General features: G+C 41.5%; 1 protein-coding gene across 2 annotated transcripts; it reads left to right on the top strand.

Annotated features, from left to right (window-relative positions):
• Positions 1 to 1,164: 1,164 nt before the first annotated feature.
• TMIGD1 (transmembrane and immunoglobulin domain containing 1) lies at positions 1,165 to 19,207 on the top strand. 2 transcript variants are annotated; one of them, XM_037992694.2, is made up of 7 exons: positions 1,165 to 1,222; positions 3,059 to 3,165; positions 5,708 to 5,986; positions 10,206 to 10,484; positions 16,441 to 16,544; positions 18,298 to 18,338; positions 18,857 to 19,207. In XM_037992694.2, the coding sequence occupies exons 2-7, from the start codon at positions 3,084 to 3,086 to the stop codon at positions 18,858 to 18,860; spliced, it is 789 nt and encodes a 262-aa protein (XP_037848622.1). In that variant the 5' UTR covers positions 1,165 to 1,222; positions 3,059 to 3,083; the 3' UTR covers positions 18,861 to 19,207. The 2 variants fall into 2 exon arrangements, with proteins under 2 accessions (XP_037848622.1, XP_037848623.1); XM_037992695.2 differs by lacking the exon at positions 16,441 to 16,544.
• Positions 19,208 to 20,268: the final 1,061 nt, after the last annotated feature.

Raw genomic sequence — 20,268 nt, 5'->3', positions numbered from 1 at the left:
CAATGCTATAGTGAGGTTATGTTGATTTAGGATGCCTTGCTCAGCCTGTATTAATAATAACAGTAATAAGAGCTACTGTTTACTAAGAGCTTACTGTGTGGCAGCTTCACATGCTTCATTTCATTTAATCCTCACAGTGACTCCATAGGGAGGGCACTATTACTATTTCCATTGTATTGATGAAGACCCTGAGGCTCATGGAGGTTAAATAACTTTTCAGAATCACATAGCTAGTAAGAGGCAGATTGCTGGTGTGCTTCAACAGTGTGTTCAAATGTGTGGATAACTATAAATATTCTTCTGTTATATTTTTGTGTAAATGGGAACAATAGTATTTGGCAGATAAAATTTGCATTGTTAATAATACCATAAACATAGTGTAATGCAAGGATCCCCCAATCGGGTGAGAGTCTCAAGAGGATAAAACTATTCCATAGGCAAAGGTGGGCAGATTGCTTAAGGCCAGGAGTTCGAGACCAGCCTAGGAAACATGGCGAAATTTCATCTCTACCAAAAATACATATATAAACAAAGTTTAGCTGGGCATGGTGACTCACACCAGTAGTCCTAGCTCCTTGGAAGGCTGGGAGGCAGAGGTTGCAGTCAGCCACGATCTTACCATTGCACTCTAGCCTGGGTGACAGAGTGAAACCCTGTCTCAAAAAACGAACGAACAAAAAAAAAAAAACGGCTCCCTGCTATGCCTGGCTTGGTACAGCTTATGGACTGGGCTTGGGTTACCAGCGGTAACTGACTTTTCCAGCATTATTTAAGTTATGTAGAATCTTCCAATGTTTTGACATCTGTGAAAGTCAAACTCCTTCTTGGACTTGCACCATCACAATCCCCAGGCTAGTAGACGATCAAAACGCAGCTATCTTACTTAAATCTGACAATATTCAGTGAGATGCGCTACAGAACTTTGCACAAGTTCAGGCTTTCTTGAAACAACACATCCCTGTTATTAACATCTGGCCCCACCTAGTAACCTAGGTACACATAGAAACTCAGATCTTAAGAAGATGTCTTTCCCAATTACTATCTTCTCTAAGACTCCATAAAGAGAAACAGACTTTGAACCCAAGTTATCTTATTTATTTGATCCTACTGTCATAAAGTGTTCAAATTCAAGTATTATAAAGGATTGTAACAGGGAAAGCATTTAGGGTTTTCAGGCAGAGGAACAGTTGGCCAAGGAAGTCAGCTTCTCAGAGTTCAAGAGGTAAGTGGTAAGACTGTCTTATATAGAAAGTAGAGAGTCATACAGATTAAAATCAAGCCAAGTGAGGGAAATACATTTGGAAAAGTTGCTGTGTCGGTGGAGTGGAAGGAAAGAGAAGACATAGTTTTGCCCCCTTAATAGGACGGGGTGAGGTCTGGCAAGAAGCCTGCACTCTCAGTTTTTATTGAGTACTTGTAGTGGAGAGTGCTTGAGAAAATTCTACTATTGACCACATTCTGCAATCATAACTGTTACAACACTGTGACAGAAATCTTTTTGGCAAATATTCAAAATTACAAAAGAATCAATATTAGTAGTAATTGCATCTTACGAAAAGACTGATGCAGGCCTGTCTGCCAGAAAGGGTGAGCCTGGCATGAATGAAACTTACTCCTGTTGGGACACGCCTGGGACGGGGAGGAGCAGGGTAGGTATAGATATATTTCAGCTCTTGTAGGTTAATACTGGTGTTAAGGGGAGAGAACTCCAAGTGGTCAGGGACTGGAAAAGAATAACAGCAGCTTCTTTTTATTTATTTATTGAGACTGGGTCTCGCTCTGTCACCCAGGCTGGAGTGCAGTGGCACAGTCTCGGCTCACCGCAACCTCCACCTCCCAGGTTCAAGCGATTCTCCTGCCTCAGCCTCCCAAGTAGCTGGGATTACAGGTGCCCGCCACCATGCCTGGCTAATTTTTTTTTTTTTTTTTTTTTTTTGGTATTTTTAGTAGAGATGCGGTTTTACTATGTTGGTCAGGCTAGTCTCAAACTCCTGACCTCAGGTAATCCACCTGCCTCGGCTCCCGAAGTGCTGGGATTACAGGCATGAGCCACTGCACCCAACCTGACAGCAGCTTCTTAAAGGAAAAGAATATTAATCTAGGCAGTAGATTGGGTAGTAGGGTGGTTAAGAGTAGGGTAGTAGTAGGGTGGTTAAGAGCATGGTCTTGGGAGTCCTGGGTTCAAATCCTGACCTTGACATTTACTGTCTGTGGGATCCAGGCAAATTACATAATCTCTTTAAATCTATAGAAACAACCTCAAGAGCGTTGTTGGGAGGCTTAATTGTGACTGAAATGATGTATGTAAAGTGTTTAGCACAGTCCCTGTTGCACAGAAAGTTTTCCATATGTGGTTCCACTATATTTATAGTAGTACTCTTGAAAGGAAGTAATGAGTGTATGTTTTTTTTCTCAGATGGAAGTGGAGAGTATCTTAGGGAGAAGGAGAGGTGAAGCAAAAGCAAGAAGGCAGAAAGGACAGCTTTGTTATTTATTATTTTCAGTACATATGGGTCAAGGGGAAGAGAGAGAGAAGAGTGGGAGACAGGCAAGATTAACATGGTTTAAACTAGAGGCCATGTTTCAGTTGAGTCTTTCGTAAGTACACACCATTTCAATCCATGGGATTTGGAGTAATCTCAAAAACTGTCTATTATCAGAGAACATCTTTACAAAAACGACCCAAGAGAAACCTTCAGAACAAGAATTACTTTGTTCAGTAGGGACTGTCTGAGAATGACAGAAGTTTCATTCTGTTAAAATGAAATTCTATCAGTTTCTCTAGGGAAGACTCTTGGTTTTATCTTCCCCAGGGCACCCTAACGCTGCCGTATCTGTCACAGCCTATTTCCTTGTGGTTTTCTTTATGTTGCTTAAAAAAAAAAAATTCTTACTACTAAATGTACTTTGAACTTAGGCAGGGTTGTTTAATTAAAAGCTAGAAGTAGTACCGTTACAGCTGGGATGATTCATCTGGGACTTCACTTTAAATGCATAATAGACAGAAGGAAGGTTCACAAACCAAAGTACAAAACCAACTGCACTATTTTTCCCTTAGTAGATCCTACTTTAACTCATTAAAGATGGCATGGAACAGCAGTGTCGTAATGCAAATGGGAAGATTTCTTCTCTTAGTAATTTTATTTCTGCCACGTGAGATGACAAGTAAGTTAAAGTTCTTTTTGACCTCTTTTTAGATAAAGGAAAATTTCCAATTAAGAAAAATGATCAATGGGCATTGGATATATCCTTAAATTCCAAATTGAAATGACTACACAGTTAGCATGGCTCACAGTATAGGAGTTAGCTAACAATAAAAAATCAAATGGAGGCCAGGCAGGTGGCTCATGCCTGTAATCCCAGCACTTTGGGAGGCTAAGGCGGGCAGATCATGAGGTCAGGAGATTGAGACCACCCTGACTAACACAGTGAAACCCCATCTCTACTAAAAATACAAAAAATTAGCCGGGCATGGTGGCAGGTGCCTGTAGTCCCAGCTACTCGGGAGGCTGAGGCAGGAGAATGGCGTGAATCCATTTCATGAGGCAGAGTTTGCAGTGAGCTGAGATGGCGGCACTACACTCTAGCCTGGGCAACAGGGTGAGACTCCGTCTCAAAAAAAAAAGGAAAAATATTGTTTTTAGGGTTTTATTATTACAAGACAAGGTGAAGTATTCTATTCTCTCCAGAGCCACCACCAGAATCCTCCTACATTTTAATGCATTTTATTACTAATGTTACCCCAAATAATCTTCTGTTTATCTGAACATGCCATTTCACATGAAAATCTTTCCAGCATTTGCTCCCCTACCACTCTTTTCTGATTTTAAAAGTAATGCATAGTCATAGTAAAATAAATTAGGCAATCTATTTTTTAAAAAAAGTACAAATCTCCCTAAATACTTTCATCCAGAGATGACAACCACTCAATATTCCATATTTTTTAAAAAAATACTAGACGATACGATTATCTTTACAAGTAGCTTAAGTTTTTTGTTTTTTGAGAAAGAGTCTCACTCTTGTCACCCAGGCTGGAGTGCAGTGGCCTGATTTCAGCTTACTGCAACCTTCACCTTGGTGCAAGTGATTCTCCTGCCTCAGCCTCCTGAGTAGCTGGGATTACAGGAGCCCGCCACCAGGCCTGGCTAATTTTTTTGTTACTTTTAGTAGAGACAGGGTTTCACTATGTTGGCCAGGATGGTCTCAAACTTTTGACCTCAGGTGATCTGCCTGTGTTGGCCTCCCAAAGTGCTGGGAGTACAGGCATGAGCCACCGTGCCCGGCCAGCTTAAGTTTTTTAAAAGGAAGGTTAATGTGTTTACAGAACATATCAACAAATGTTATCCAGGCTACAGGTTTATGATAGATAAAATTCTTTTTTAGCTTTTGTTACTTGCTTCTAAACCAGGAAAATAAAAATCAAAATTCAAGTGTATTACTACGCAATGAATAGATTTCTAAAAGTCAGAGCTGAAAGAAAAAAGAAACCTACTATGTATCCTGATCACCCAACCCACGAAGACTTGTCTACCACACAAACCCCAGCTACTTAAACTTCTTTTTATTTTTCTTCACTGCCAAAACAATATTAAAACACTATAGATGCAAGACCCAATTTGTCCATAATCCTATCATTTAATCATAAAAGTGTTTTCAAATCAGTTCTTACTCATATGCATGTGCAATTTTGATACATTTGTAGTAATTATTAGAGCTTTAACTTATATTCTGCATTTTTTGCCTAATGTTTATACCTTAAATATTTTTCCATTTCATTCCCTTGTTTTCCTACTTTCAATCCCTTCAAGTAAACAAATTAAATATGGTATATGTATATGTATATACATATATGCATGTGTGTGTGTGTGTGTATTCAATATATATGGGATTTTTTCCTAAGTCTTTTTTCCATGAAAATATGTGTATGTGTATATGTATACCATACACACATACACACACACACACACACGCATATGATCATTCTGTATGTATTGGTTTCTAACCTGGTGCTTCTCAAACTTCACTGCATATTACAATCACCTGGGGGTTGGGGGTGAGGTGCTTTAAACAACACAATGCCTAGATTGCACTCACGTCAACTAATTAGAAGTCTGGGGATGAGAACCAGGCATCAGTACTTTTTTTTGGAGGCGGGGTCTTGCTCGGTCACCCAGACTGGAGTGCAGTGGTGCGATCTTGGCTCACTGCAACCTCCACCTTCTGGGCTTAAGCGATTCTCCCACCTTATCCTCCCAAGTAGCTAGAAGTACGAATGTACACCACCGCGCCTGGCTAATGTTTTTTTAAATTATTATTATTTTTTGTGGAGAAGGGGTCTGACTATATTTCCCAGGCTGGTATTGAACTCCTGAGCTCAAACAGTCCTCCCGCCTCTACCTCCCAAAGTGCTGGGATTATAGGCGTGAGCCACTGCACCCGGCTACATCAGTACTTTTTAAAAGATCCCCTGGTGATTCCAACGTGCACCAAAATTTGATGACCACATTTTAATCTTTTTGTTTTTCAGTTAACAATACATTATGAATATTTTTCAATATAAATCATATAGATCAATACGACTATTTTTAATTGTTCAGAGTTTATTTTGTTCTACTGATGTAACATAACTTATTTAACCAATCCCCTGTTCATGAGCATTTAGGTTGTTTACTCTGTATATCTAAATAGTTTCTCTCTATACTCCCAGGTTCTGTTTTAACTGTGAATGGTAAAACTGAGAACTATATCCTGGATACTACACCTGGCTCCCAAGTGTCTCTGATATGTGCTGTTCAAAATCACACCAGAGAGGAAGAACTGCTCTGGTACCGAGAGGAGGGGAGAGTGGATTTGAAATCTGGAAACAAAATCAATTCCAGCTCTGTCTGTGTCTCTTCCATCAGTGAAAATGACAACGGAATCAGCTTTACCTGCAGGCTGGGGAGGGATCCGTCCGTGTCCATTTCGGTGGCACTGAATGTTATTTGTGAGTGAGGGGAACAGAAACGGCTAGTGGGTCTGTAATGTCTGTAACATATGAAGTGGTAGTTGAAATCTAGGTCTTGGTATTGCCAAATTGCCCAATTTACGCTCCCACCACAAAGCGTGAGAGTACCTATTTCCCCTCACCCTCATGAGCACTGAGTATCGTCAAACTCTGAGAATTTGCCAGCCTCCTTTGAAATTCTCTTTTCCTTTTTTCTTTCTTTCTTTCTTTTTTTTTTAGACAGAGTCTCGCTCTGTTGCCCAGGCTGGAGTGCAGTGCGGTGGCGCAATCTTGGCTCACTGCAACCTCTGCCTTCCCGGGTTCAAGCGATTCTCCTGCCTCAGCGTCCTGAGTAGCTGGGACTACAGGCACCCACCACCACACTCGGCTAATTTTTAATTTTTGTATTTTTAGTAGAGACGGCGGGAGTTCACCATGTTGGCCAGGCTGGTCTCAAGCTCCTAACCTGAAGTGATCTGCCTACCTCAGCATCTCAAACTGCTGGGATTACAGGTGTGAGCCACTGCGCCCAGCCTATTTTCAATTTTTAAATTAAGAATGAGGGTGTTCACCTTTATGTAAACATATAGGCCTTTTTTGTTTGTTTCCGTGAAATGCCTGCTTGTATCCTTAACTCATTTTTCTCTGGTGAGTTTTATGCCTTTTGCTCATTAATCTGTACGAGGGTTTTGTGCATTAAGGAAATTAGTCCTTTGTCATTTTGAACTGTAAGTATTTCTCCTACTTGTTTTTGAAAATTTTTATGGTTCTTTTTTTCCATATTGAAATTTTAAATGTTTATATATTTAAAGCTACAAGTCTTTTCCTTTGTAGTGCCTAGCTTTTGTGTTCTGCTTAGACAGATTTTCATGGCCTGGCACAGTAGCTCATGCCTGTAATCCCAACACTTTGGGAGGCAGAGGCAAATGGATCACTTAAGATCAGGAGTTCGAGACCAGCCTGATCAACATGGCGAAACCTGGCCTCTACTAAAAATACAAAAATTGGCCAGGTGCGGTGGTGGGCACCTGTAATCTCAGCTACTCAGGAGGCTGAGGCAGGAGAATTGCTTGAACTAAAGAAGCAGAGGTTGCAATGAGCTGAGATGCCATCACTGCACTTCAGCCTGGGCAACACAGTGAGACCCCATCTCAAAAAAAAAAAAAAGATTTTCATTAGGGAATCTTTAAACATTACCTTAAAGTCAAAAAAGGTGAAGCTCTTCAATGACTGGGTTCCAGGTATTGGTAACCTGTTGGTGGAACTGTATAGGCTTAGGGGACTGTCAAGTGATATTATGTAGGTGATCACATGGGTCATTGGGTGAAAAGCTGGTTCTGCATGAGAATGGTGTGGATGGTATGGCGATGGGTGAGGTATGATGATGCAGTATGATTTGGTAGAAAGACCCTATCTCTACAAACATAACATAGTGAGACCCTATTTCTACCAAAAAAAAAAAAAAGTATGTTTTTAATTAACTGGGCATTAATTAATTGAGGCTGGAAAACTGAAAACAATTTCTTTAAGTCATCAAATCACAAATCACATTGTGGGCATTTCTGCCTTGTCTCCCTTAAGAGGGTTCCATCAGCCCAGGCAACATAGCAAAACCCCGTCTCTACAAAAAATACAAAAATCAGCTCGGCGTGGTGGTGTGTGCCTGTAGTCCCAGCTACTTGGGAGGCTGAGGCAGGAGGATCACTTGAGCCTGGGAGGCAGAGGTTACAGTGAGTTGAGATTGTGCTACTGCACTCTAGTGTAGGTGACAGAGTGAGACGTTGTCTCCAAAAAAAAAAAAAAAAAAAAGAAAGAGGTTTCATGGAATAAGCACTTAAGCACTAGGTTAGAAGCTTGGGAATTAGTGTTTTGTTCTCAGCTGCAGCTATGATTTGAGCCCCTAGTCCGGGCCTTAGTTTCCTTAGCTGTCTTTTTTTGACAGGGTTTCACTCTGTTGCCTAGGTTGAAATGCAGTGGGGCAATCATAGCTCGCTGAAGCCTCAACCTTCTGGGCTCAGGCGATCCTCTAGCCTCAGCCTCCCGAGTAGCTGGGGCTACAGGTGTGTGCCACCACGCCGAGCTGATTTTTGTATTTTTTGTAGAGACGGGGTTTTGCTATGTTGCCTGGGCTGATGGAACCCTCTTAAGGGAGACACGGCAGAAATGCCCACAATGTGATTTGTGATTTGATGACTTAAAGAAATTGTTTTCAGTTTTCCAGCCTCAATCCACTTTTTAAATTCTCTTTATAAGAATCTCCTAAATATCGTTGTTGCTAAGTGTGTGTGTATAGTTAATTGCTCAGTAATCCATAATGACGGTACTGACACAAAGTCATCAACCAATAAATCAAAATGAGCTCATAAAACGTGACAAGGATATTATGTACCCTTCAAAGGCAGGACCATTATTGTTATAAATAGCAGATCAAGAACCAAATGGAAGCTTGATAATACACTGTTTGGAGGAGAATATGGAGAAACAGTTTCTCTCATACATCGTTGCTGAAAGTTTAAATTGAGAACCCTTCTTTCATAATACTTATCAAAATTTAAAGTGTGCGTACCCTATGACACAGCATTTCTCCTTCTAGATGTTAACCTTGGAGAAATACATGCACATAGGCATAAAGAGATATGTACAAAGATGTTTACTGTATCACTGTTTAACATTTTAAAATGAAAACAACCTAATTCTCATCAAAACACAAATGATTAAAGTAATGCATTCTAAAAGCAATAAGCTAGATCTCTGTGGTTCAATATGAACATATCTCAAAAACATGCAAGTTATTGAGAGAAACGAAGTATTTTATGTAAATCCTTTCCATGCCCCTAAAATAATATGGTATATTTCCTATGGGTACACTATATGTATAGAAAACTATTTAAGAAAAAAGAAAGACAGGGAAGGATTTACACCAAACTCATAGCAGCGGGTATCTCTGGGGGTCAGGAAGTGACCAGCTTGGATCTTAGCTTTATCTGAAAAGTACTAATTTTTACAAAGGGGATATTCACATATACTGATGTGCTTAAATTAATTTCAAATAGTTAAATAAAAAGAAATCACTAACAGAATCTGTCCACAAATGGAATTGTTCTATTTGGCAATTATGTTCTCTATTCCAGCAGCTTCCTGCATATCTGAATACCATATAACATCCTTGTTGGATTTGATACAGAATTCAAGCTCATTCCAAAGAGCAACAAAATATCATTCTTCTGAGAGAGTTATTAATAGCACAGCCTACTCAGGGTCTAATTATTCAGTGTGCAGATTATACAAGCTCCTTTTTCCTCCTTCTCCATCTCTATCTTTTTCCTAGTTCCCACTCTCCAACCATTTCTTACTATTCTGCACTTCTGCCAGAATATGCAAGGTGATATACATGTTTGACTGTCTATGGGTCTACAACTCCCCTTATTATAGAGGGAAGAAGGAATTGCTCACACAGAGGGATGAGAGGGACTCACTTGCCTTCCACAGATGCCAGAGTTCTCATGCTTAGAACACCTGGGAGGAGGACATTATTTCTAGAGCACCACTGAGAAAACGCGGAGATGCATTGGTAAATATGTTACCAAGGCAATGGTTAGATAAAATGCAAAAACAGACGGTGAGGGTAACCCTCAAAACCACCACCACCGTAATAAAAATAGTAGCTAGCACTGTGGCAAATTCTTTACAGGGATTATTTTATTTAATCTTTACAGCATCTCAGGAGATGTATGATTATCCCATTTTTTTACATGAGAAACAGAGGCCTTAGCAGTTAGTTAACTGTCTCAAAGTCACAGTAAATGGTGTCGATGGAATTAGGTCTAATTGCAGTGTATGCCTTCTTAATTTTGTACTGTTTTGTGCAACACTAGCACAGGTTGGTTTATTAAGTCTCAGAGAACAAAGACTCAAGGGTTATACTCTTGGGTAGTGTTACACATTGTCTGCTTATCGTAGATTCATTACTATATATCACGCTCATAATCATATATTGTTTCATGGTTTGTCTTGTTCGTCACATTAAAAGTTCCATGAGGTTTGGAACTGGAAGTGTTATTTGCCCTTGTTACCCCAGTGCTTGGCACACAGTACATATTTAATAAATTTTTGTCAAATGAATAAATGACCACATGAGACATACTGAAGGAAGACTTTGAACTCTGACAGTGAACTATTGCTTATCAGCTAATTAAATCTAAATGCTTGAGTCTTGCAGTTCCTCCTCTCCTAAGTGGAAACAACTTCCAAACAGTTGAGGAAGGCAGTAACGTGAAGTTGGTTTGCAGTGTGAAGGCCAACCCCCAGGCTCAAATGATGTGGTACAAAAACAGTAGTCTCCTGGATTTAGAGAAGAGCCATCACCAAATCCAACAGACAAGTGAGTCTTTTCAGCTGTCAATCACCAAAGTCGAGAAATCTGACAACGGAACCTACAGTTGTACTGCAAAGTCATCTCTGCAAACGGAGAGCTTGGACTTTCACCTGATTGTTAAAGGTAACTCTCTTTTTAAGTAATACTCAGCACAGTGCAAAACTCACGCCAGATGCTCGTAAATATTTTTGGTGACAATAAATGATAATAACAATTATGATTAGTGGCTAGGATTTTCTTTGGAGAATCATCCCCATCCAGGGATTTTTCCACTAAGAATCCTGGTCCATCCTTTTAGGGAAATCATGCCCATTCCATACAGGACACTGTTTTTTGAGCAAAGATCCTTTCTTAGAACAAAATATAGGAAACAATTCTGCTTGGCTTTTAGGGAGGAGTATTTCCATGAATTCTTCTGGGCAATGAGGTGTGTAGCAACTGGACTTTTGAGTTCATAGCTTCGTAACTAACAGAAGAGAAGTAAAAAACACACAGAGAAGAGAAATTATAACTAGATAAGAAAATGGATCTCTACAATCACTCCTAACTCAAATTCTAACCTGTAGGCTAATCAGCAGAGAGAGTAGGAAAAAATAAGGGGGAAAAAAGCCCTTTCTCTTGGATTCATGCTTCATCTACCCAGGGTTATCGCCTCTACAATGACAGAACAAATGACCATCTGTGGGGTTTTCCCTCCTCATATTTCTTGCTCATACAAAAAGAGAAAGGCAAAATGCCTGGGGTAGCAGATGCCGAAAATGCTCATTCACACATTGTCTGCTCTCATGCTAGCACACCAGAAGCAGCCCAACAAGCTGAGACTCCCATATCTTGTTAGAACATTATTCACTTTGTCATTTGCCTCCCTGTACCCACTCATTGCCAGTCTTGCCAGTCCCCAGGAAACCAACTGAACCCCTGCCAGAAGTGTTGTGGTGATATAACCTTAGCGTGTCTTATTTCCTTCCCCTTGAGGGGAAGGTTACAGGATATGAACAGAGTGGCTGGTGGGGAAGAAGAGTTACTGGAGGTCGAATGCCCGTCACTGTGATTCCTGGAATGACCAGTAATTCGTCCTGCAGAGCACTAACAATTGCTCAGGGGCTCCTTGTTTTACAAACCAAACCCACAAATATGCTGAGTACCCATGAGATAGAAGCAGTGAAAAAGCTTTGTGGCTATTTACCTCCCCCAAGACCACAAAAGCATGGAAGGGTGGGTGGGCCTCATGCCCTGCCATCCTAAGTGACTATGAACACCACACTTGGAGGCCAGGGAATTATATCCCTCCTGGTTAAGAAGAAATCATAATTGTTCTGTGTCACATTTTTTAAAAATACAGCTTATGTGGCAATCAGGGTGCTAGCTTAGCAAATTGGCTTTCAGGTGGGCAGAAACTCGTTTTGGGTGGGGCTCTTCCAAACTAACTTGTTTTTCTTATTTCTTCTTGCTTAGCTACTTCCCACGGCTGGTGGCGTAAATGCTCTGCTGCTGGGGCTCAGGCTAAATGCTTTCATGAGGCCTCTCCTGGCTTCACGGCTCAGTGAGGAAGTACCTAAATGAGGCCATGCAAAGCTACAGATGACATCACAGATCTTTTCTTGAGCACAAGATTTAGCCCATGTGTTGGGATTATTTAACCATGATGAATATGGGAGGGAAATATCAGATCTGGTTACAAATGAGACCGTAAAACAGGACAAGGGGAGAGGCGCAGTTATGCAATTACCCTCGCCAGAGTCTCTTTTTTCTTTCTTTTTCTTTTATTTTTTTTTGAGACAGGGTATCGCTCTGCCACCTAGGCTGGAGTGCATTGGCATAATCATAGTTCACTGCAACCTCATCCCCCCAGGCTCAAGCGATCTTTCCACCTCAGCCTCCTGAATAGCTGGGACAGGTGCGTGCCACCACAACCAGCTAATTTAAAAAATTGTTTTTGTAGAGATGAGGTCTTGCCATGTGGATCAGGCTGGTCTTGAATTCCTAGGCTCAAGCAATCTGCCACCTCAGCTTCCCAAAGTGCTGGGGTTACAGGCATGAGCCACCATGCCCAGACCAAAGTCACTTTCAACAGAAATTTGAAATCCAAAGCAAGCCAATGGGTAACGTTGTTTACTTCAGTTTGTTTATAGAATAAGAACTGTTGGCTGGGCACTGTGGCTCACGCCTGTAATCCCAGCACTTTGGGAGGCCGAGGTGGGTGGGTCATGAGGTCAGCAGTTTGAGACCAGCCGGACCAACATGGTAAAACCCTGTCTCTACTAAAAATACCAAAAAAAAAAAAAAAAAAATTAACCGGGTGTGATGGCCAGGCGCCTATAATCCCAGCTACTTGGGAGGCTGAGGCAGGAGAATTGCTTGAAACCAGAAGGCAGAGGTTGCAGTGAGCCAATATCGCACCACTACACTCTAGCCTGGGCAACAAGAGCAAAACTCTGTCTCAAAAAATAAGTAAATAAAAAACAGAATAAGAGCTGTCACATGTGGCTTCATTTTATCTGGCTTGGTAAAAATATTCCAACCTGTGAATGAATTCTGATTTCTTTTTCTAATTGTTTCACCTTTACTTCCCCCTTTGTTTTGACATCTTGCAAATAGAGGGGCTCCCCAGTAAAGGTGAGGGGCTCCCCAGTAAGGTGAGGGCCCTTTGGTGTGTCCCAGAGCTGGCTAGTACAGAACCAGGGCTTACTAGAAAAAGGCTCACTGAGCAAAGTTTCTCCATAGGGGTGATGTGACCCATACCTTCATGAGAATAATGTTTAGAAACAGCCAAGAGAGGGCAAAAATTTAATCCATTTATTCCCCAAAATTATCAAGAGCAGGAAAATTATAAAAAAGGTAATTACAGGCTGCGGGGGATGGTTCGTGCCTGTAGTCCCAGGACTACGGGAGGCCAAGTGAAAGGGTTGCTTGAGGCCAGGAGTTCCAAAACAACCTGGGCAACTTGCTGGGACGCTGTCTCTTCAACAAATAGAAAAATTAGCTGGGTGTGGTGGCACGCGCTGGTAGTCTCAACTACTCCGGAGGCTAAGGTAGGAGGATCTCTTAAGCCCTAGAGGTCAAGGCTGCAGTGAGCCATGATCATGCCACTGCACTCCAGCCTGGGTGACAGAGTGAGACCCTGTCTCCAAAAATAATAATAATAATAATAATAATAATACTAATTGGTTAGTGTGTTATACAGTTATGGGGACAGGGGAGATAAACCCTATTTCATAATCTTAAGGTATATAGGGATTGGGCTTTGAAATTAAATTTACCTAAAGTCACTTCTTTCCCTCTTCCCTGACTTTTGCCCTTCACTTGCTATTTCATGACCCTGTTTCCTTTCTAATACTTAATCTGTAGTATCTGTTTGTTTAATGTCTGTCTCCCCAACTAGAAGATGAGCTCCATGAAGGCAGAGGAGCCTTCCACACCTGTCCTATTTTTTGCAGAGCTGAACACAGTGCATAACACACATTAGTCACCCAGTAAATATTTGTTGACTGCACCTCAATCCATAAACTCAATTGTACAAGAAATAGCACATGCTCAATTTCCTTTAAATGCCTAAAATGTTATTTAAGCCATGACTGAAGCTCCTTCCCCTCGTTGGGTGGCATCAGAATCCAGGGGCTTGGACAAGGTCACTTAAAAACCTATGTTGACCTTAAGCACTTTTACTTTATTACTTTTTTAAGAAACGGGGTCCTGCCAGGTGCAGTGGCTGACGCCTGTAATTGCAACACTTTGGAAGGCCCAGGTAGGAGAACTGCTTGAGGTCAGGAGTTCAAGACCAGACTGGGCAACATACCCAGGCTCCATCTCTAAAAAAAAAATTTTTTTAATTAAAAAATAGGGTTGGCCAGGCATGGTGGCTCACACCTATAATCCTAGCACTTTGGGAGGCCAAGGCAGGCGGATCACTTGAGGTCAGGAGTTCGAGGCCAGACTGGCCAACATGGTAAAACCCTGTCTCCACCTACCTAAAATACAAAAATTAGCTGGGCATGGTGGTGTACACCTGTAGTACCAGCTACTCGGGAGGCTGAGGCAGGAGAATAGCTTGAACCCAGGAGGCAGAGGTTGCAGTGAGCTGAGATCAAGCCACTGCACTCCAGCCTGGGTGGCAGAGCGAGATTCTGTCTAAAAAAAAAAAAAAAAAAAAAAAATAGGGTCTCACTATGTTGCCCAAGGTAGAGAGCAGTGGCTATTCATAGGTGCAATCATAGGGTGCTATAACCCTGAACTCCTGGGCTTAAGCAATCCTCCTGCCTCAGCCTCCCAAGTGGCTGGGGCTACAGGTATACCACCCTGCCTGGCTTTCACTTTTACTTTTGAGAGCTTCATTCCATATCATATTAAAGATATTAAAAACAAAGCGCATTATCTGTGCTTTCTGTTGCAAAATTTTTGAAAGAATTTTTATAACTTGTATAGATTTTGAATTTTGTTATAAATAAGTTACTCATTTGGTTTTTGAGGTTTAAACATCATTATTTAACAGTTGAGTTATAGTTGATGCCAGACTGCATTTTACAGATGCTTAAACATCGATTAATTTTGATTAATTTTGCTACTTTATTTTCATATCTTGGGGCCAATCATTTTTTTCTGGGTCTCAAATATTTTCAGAGGCTCTTAGAAAGCTTGCAAACACAGGCACTATGCCTATAGTAACTGATAAATAAAGTAGCTCTTGGCCAGGTGCGGTGGTTCACACCTGTAATCCCAGCACTTAGGGAAACCCAGGCAAGCGGATCACAAGGTCAGGAGATGAAGACCATCCTAGCTAACACAGTGAAACCCCATCTCCACTAAAAAATCCAAAAATTATCTGGGCATGGTAGCATGCGCCTGTAATCCCAGCTACTCAGGAGGCTGAGGCAGGAAAATTACTTGAACCCGGGAGGCAGAGGTTGCAGTGAACCAAGATTGCACCACCGTACTCCAGCCCGGGCAACAGGAGCGAAACTCTGTCTAAAAAAAAAAAAAAAAGTAGCTCTCAGTTTGCCTGGTGTTTAGAAAATAAAGGAGTAGGCTTTCACTTCCAAGCTGTCGTGGTTGCTGCTGATCTCTTCCTAGTCCCAGTTAGAAGTAGGCCCTCTGTCTTTGCATGGCATTTAGAGAGATGCAGAAACCTTTGCCAAGGTTGGGAAGGCTAATGCTTAGAGTCCTACTTCCCTAGAGACACTATGCAGCCACTTACCTTCTATAATGTCTTGTCACCTGCTTGGAGCACCATCGTAGTACAGTTACAAGGCTCCCCACTGCTTTTGAGGCCCACAGACCTCTCTCTCCTTCTTAGTCCAGAAAGCTCTCCACCCTTTCTCTTCTTGCTCTCAAAGCCTTTCTCCCTCTCTTCCCTCACCCACCCCAGGATACTTCCCAATATATTTTGGGTTTTTCAAAATCCAGGCAAAACCGTTGACCTCAATCTAATTCTGCTCTGCGTGTGGCAAAAACTGTGGGTGAAGGAAGCACAAAATGGCCTACTTGTTTTAGGGGAGTTACTCATATTACAATAAATTATTAATCCACCAAGGAATTGATTCAAAACCTGCCTCTGCCATTTACTAGTTCTGTGACTTTTTTTTTTTTTTTTTTTGGAGAGACAGAGTTTTGCTCTGTCACTTAGACTGGAATGCAGTGGTGCGACCCTGGCTCACTGCAACCTCTGTCTCCCAGGATCAAGCAATTCTCCTGCCTCAGTCTCCCACATAGCTGGGAATACAGGCACTCACCACCATGCCCAGATATTGTTTCTTTTGTACAGATTGGGTTTCACCATGTGGGCCAGCCTGGTCTTGAACTCCTGACCTCAAGTGACCTGCCTGCCTTGGCCTTCCAAAGTTCTGGGATTCCAGGCATGAGCCACTGCACCCGGCCTAGTTCTATGACTTTGGACAAGCATTCTAACGTCTCAAAGCCCCTGGTTCCTCACCTGTGAAATGAGGACAATCATACCTACCTTTTGAGATTGTGGAGAAGGTTTAATTAAGGGGATGATATACATAAAGTTCAAGGCACCATTGCTGGGATGTACTGGAAGTATGTAAATGTTCATTCTTATTCCCTGTGTTTGCATTTCCAACAGATAAAACTGTGAGTGTACCAGTAGAGCCCATTATTGCTGCATGTGTCGTGATCTTTCTGACATTGTGCTTTGGACTGGTTGCTAGAAGAAAGAAAATAATGGAGGTATCTAAGTCTTCTGAGCTATTTAAGTAAAAAACGATCATCTGAATAAAGGCAGAAAGCTAGAAATATAAGTGACTTCAGTTAGGAACCCTTCTTGGCAAAGTCAAATCTGGTCTTTCTACCATGAGATCTTAAAATATAGTTGCTCAAGGGAATAAAAATTATATGGTATATTATGAGTACAGATTTACAAAGAAGAGAAGTGCACATGGGCAAAGCCTGAATTGAAAATAGCTGTGTTGCCAGGGGTAGGGAATTGGGGGCTGATTTTCCTTCCTTTTAAATTTCCCTTTATTGTTGCTATGGTACCGATGGTATAATAAATAAGTATAAGGAGGAACATCTGCTCTAGATGCAGAGATCTGCATGAAAAAGATGGCACTGGCTGCTCACCTCTGAACTACAGCCAGATGCCCTGGCTGATGTGGGCTGGGGTGTGAACTATAAAGTAGTTATCCTCATTGGTTGGTATGATTCAGAATATGTGCATGCATAGGTTAATGCCATGCATTTGACTCTGCCAGTTAAGCCAGTGCCAAAGAAGAGCAAATATGGCAGAAAGCCCTAGGCTGAGTTCATCATTCAGCAAGGGGCATTCTCCTTGGAACACATAGTAACAGGGCAGCCATGTCTCTCAAGAAGCAATTCACTCCGCTCCCTATTCCAATCCCAAGCATATTTTTGTTGTTGTTTCCTTCCTTCCTTCCTTCCTTCCTTTCTCCTTCCTTCCTTCCTTCCTTCCTTCCTTCCTTCCTTCCTTCCTTCCTTCCTTCCTTCCTTCCTTCCTTTCTTTCTTTCTTTCTTTCTTTCTTTCTTTCTTTCTTTCTTTCTTTCTTTCTTTCTTTCTTTCTCTCTCTCTCTCTTTCTTTCTTTCTTTCTTTCTTTTCTTCTTTCTTTCTTTCTGAGATAGAGTTTTACTCTCTCTCCCAGGCTGGAGTGCAGTGCCATGATCACAGCTCACTGTAGCCTCAACCTCCTGGGCTCAAGTGATCCTCCCACCTCAGCCTCCCAAGTAGTTGGGACCACAGGCATGCACCACCGTGCCCTGCTAATTTTTGTATTTTTTGTAGAGACAGGGTTTTGCCATGTTGCCCAGGCTGGTCTCGAACTCCTGAGCTCAAGTGATCTGCCTGCCTCAGCCTCCCAAAGCACTAGGATTATAGGTATGAGCTGCCATGCCCAGCCACAAAACTTTTCTTTTTTTTTTTTTTTTTTGAGACGGAGTCTTGCTCTGTCACCCTGGCTGGAGTGCAGTGGCACGATCTCAGCTCACTGCAAGCTCCACCTCCCGGGTTCATGCCATTCTCCTGACTCAGCCTCCAGAGTAACTGGGACTACAGGCATGCGGACCATACCTGGCTTTTTTTTTTTTTTTTTTTTTTTCTGTATTTTTAGTAGAGACGGGGTTTCACCATGTTGGCCAGGCTGGTCTTGAACTCCCAACCTCAAATGATCCACCCTCCTCGGCTTCCCAAAGTGCTGGGATTACAGGCGTGAGCCACCCCACTCGGCCACATTTTTTTTCTATAAAAAAAGAAATACTCGAGTATCTAAGATCCTGGAAGTATCTTAACTAACAGTTACATCTTCTCTGCGTTTGATAATAACTACTAGTGTGGCCCCCAAAACAACACCTGAGCCAGTACAGAGGTGGCTGTATTTCCATGCATCTGTCCTCAAGCCATCTTAATGCATTCAAAATTCTCCATGGGCCTTAAAAAGCAGGCTAATTTATTGCCATGTTTGCTTTTAGCTCTGCATGAAGGATAAAGACCCTCACAGGGAAACAGCTCTGTAAGTACTCTAGGCCGGGACCAGTGCTTTTTAAATAAGCAGATGAATAGCAGTGAAATGCATCACTCTAGACAAACTCCTAGAGTTTGGAAATCTAGAGATGGGAGGTGCTGGAAGGGGAAGGGGTTCAAAGAAGAATAGAAGGTGGAGGAAAATCTGCCTCCACTTTAGAGGAAGATAGGTTGAAAAGTTGCCTAGAACAGAGAACACCTTCGGTCCTAAGCCTGCTCTCTCTTTAAGTGAGTTTGTCTAACGTTTGTGCAACTGCATTTTATTGCCACACAACGCAAATGTTCTGGGGGAAGCCACTGCTCCATACTGCGTTACAACAAGGCCAGGAACCACATTCATCCTCATACTGCCTTCTCTTCGCAGCTTCATTTAGTGCTTCTAGCATATATGGAGTGGGTAGTAGGTAATAAGAACAAAGGCGTGTTGTCAGAGAATATGGGTTTTGTTTTGAATTTTTTTCTTATTGCTATGAACATCATTATAATTAATTTCTTCGTTCATTTCAGATGAGAAAGCTGAGATGCCATCGAATACAGAGAGAGTTTTGCATCAGGACCTCCAAAGTTATGTAGTCCCATCTGTATTTATTGCTATTATTAAATTCACTCCTGTCACTCCTGTTTCATTAATCACTTAACAGTAGTTGTTAGGGCTAATTTGATACACTTGTGGAATATTTTTATGGAGACAGCTATTAAGAATGAAAAGTAAAATTTCGTTAAGTCTTCTCCTTGAAGTATATATTAATGAGATTTGTTCCAAATAGGTTGGTAATCATTTACTGTTTAGTGTGTTTTTTTCTAGGTAGGAGATACTTGGGTCTCACAAATTGGTGCAAAACCAAAAAAAAAAAAAAAAAAAAAAAAAAAAAAGGAGGAAACAACAGAGTTATCAATTTTTTCAGTTGCCCAGAAAGCACATGAAAAAATACCAGTTATGCCAGGTGTGGTAGCTCCTATAATCCCAGCACTTGGGGAGGCTGAGGCAGGCAGATCACTTCAGGCCAGGAGTTCAAGATTAGCCTGGCCAACATAGTGAAAACCATCTCTACTAAAAGTACAAAAAGCCGGGTGTAGTGGCGTGCACCTGTAATCCCAGCTACTTGGGAAGCTGAGGCAGGAGAATCGCTTGAACCTGGTAGGCGGAGGTTGTAGTGAGCCGAGATGGCGCCACTGTACTCCAGCCTGGGCACCAGAGCAAGACTCTATCTCAAAAACAAACAAACAAAAAATCAATTATTATCTACCTTCACTATCATTTCATAAAAGAAATGTTTTAGGACTAAAGAAAGAAAGAAGACTATAATCTTGAAATATAAGATGCTCCTTTAAATGGAATAAATTTAGTATTATGAAAAACTCAGCATATGTTCTTGTTTTTCTCATCTCATTGTCGTTGACAGGGTCACAAAATTTGTGAGCTCTGTGTGGCAATGAATGTTTAAACAGCAATGAAAATGGTCATTTGTGCCACACTATCTGTACTAATGATGAGTCAGCCTGTACTTTTCTCATACATCTCCTATTTAAACCGCAGCTCTCTTATAATTTATCATTGACTTTCCCCACCTCCATTCTTTCTTCATTTTTGCCCCGTAAGAGTTTATGCTTCTCTTTCCCACACAACTGGGGGAGCTTGTGGGGAGAGGCAGCCTTGGCCAGAATCATCTTTGATGTCTCTTCTGTGCTCCTCCTCTGTCTTAGAAAAACAAAACAAAACTGTTTTCATCTAATTTTGCAGAAGCTAAATGTGCCACAGTGCAAGAGAAATCTGCTGTCAGACAGGTGGTAAAAAGCCTTCTTGACATAGAAGCAAAAAGAAGAAATTAGCAGCATGTATGAAATCTCAACAGACTTGTTTCTAAAAAGAACAGACATAATCCTCCTGTTCGTCTCTCTTTGCTTCCTTGGAAACTTCA

Source organism: Chlorocebus sabaeus, chromosome 16, assembly GCF_047675955.1.
Source record: "Chlorocebus sabaeus isolate Y175 chromosome 16, mChlSab1.0.hap1, whole genome shotgun sequence".
Taxonomy (NCBI): domain Eukaryota; kingdom Metazoa; phylum Chordata; class Mammalia; order Primates; family Cercopithecidae; genus Chlorocebus; species Chlorocebus sabaeus.
This window is presented reverse-complemented; position numbering and strand designations above follow the sequence as displayed.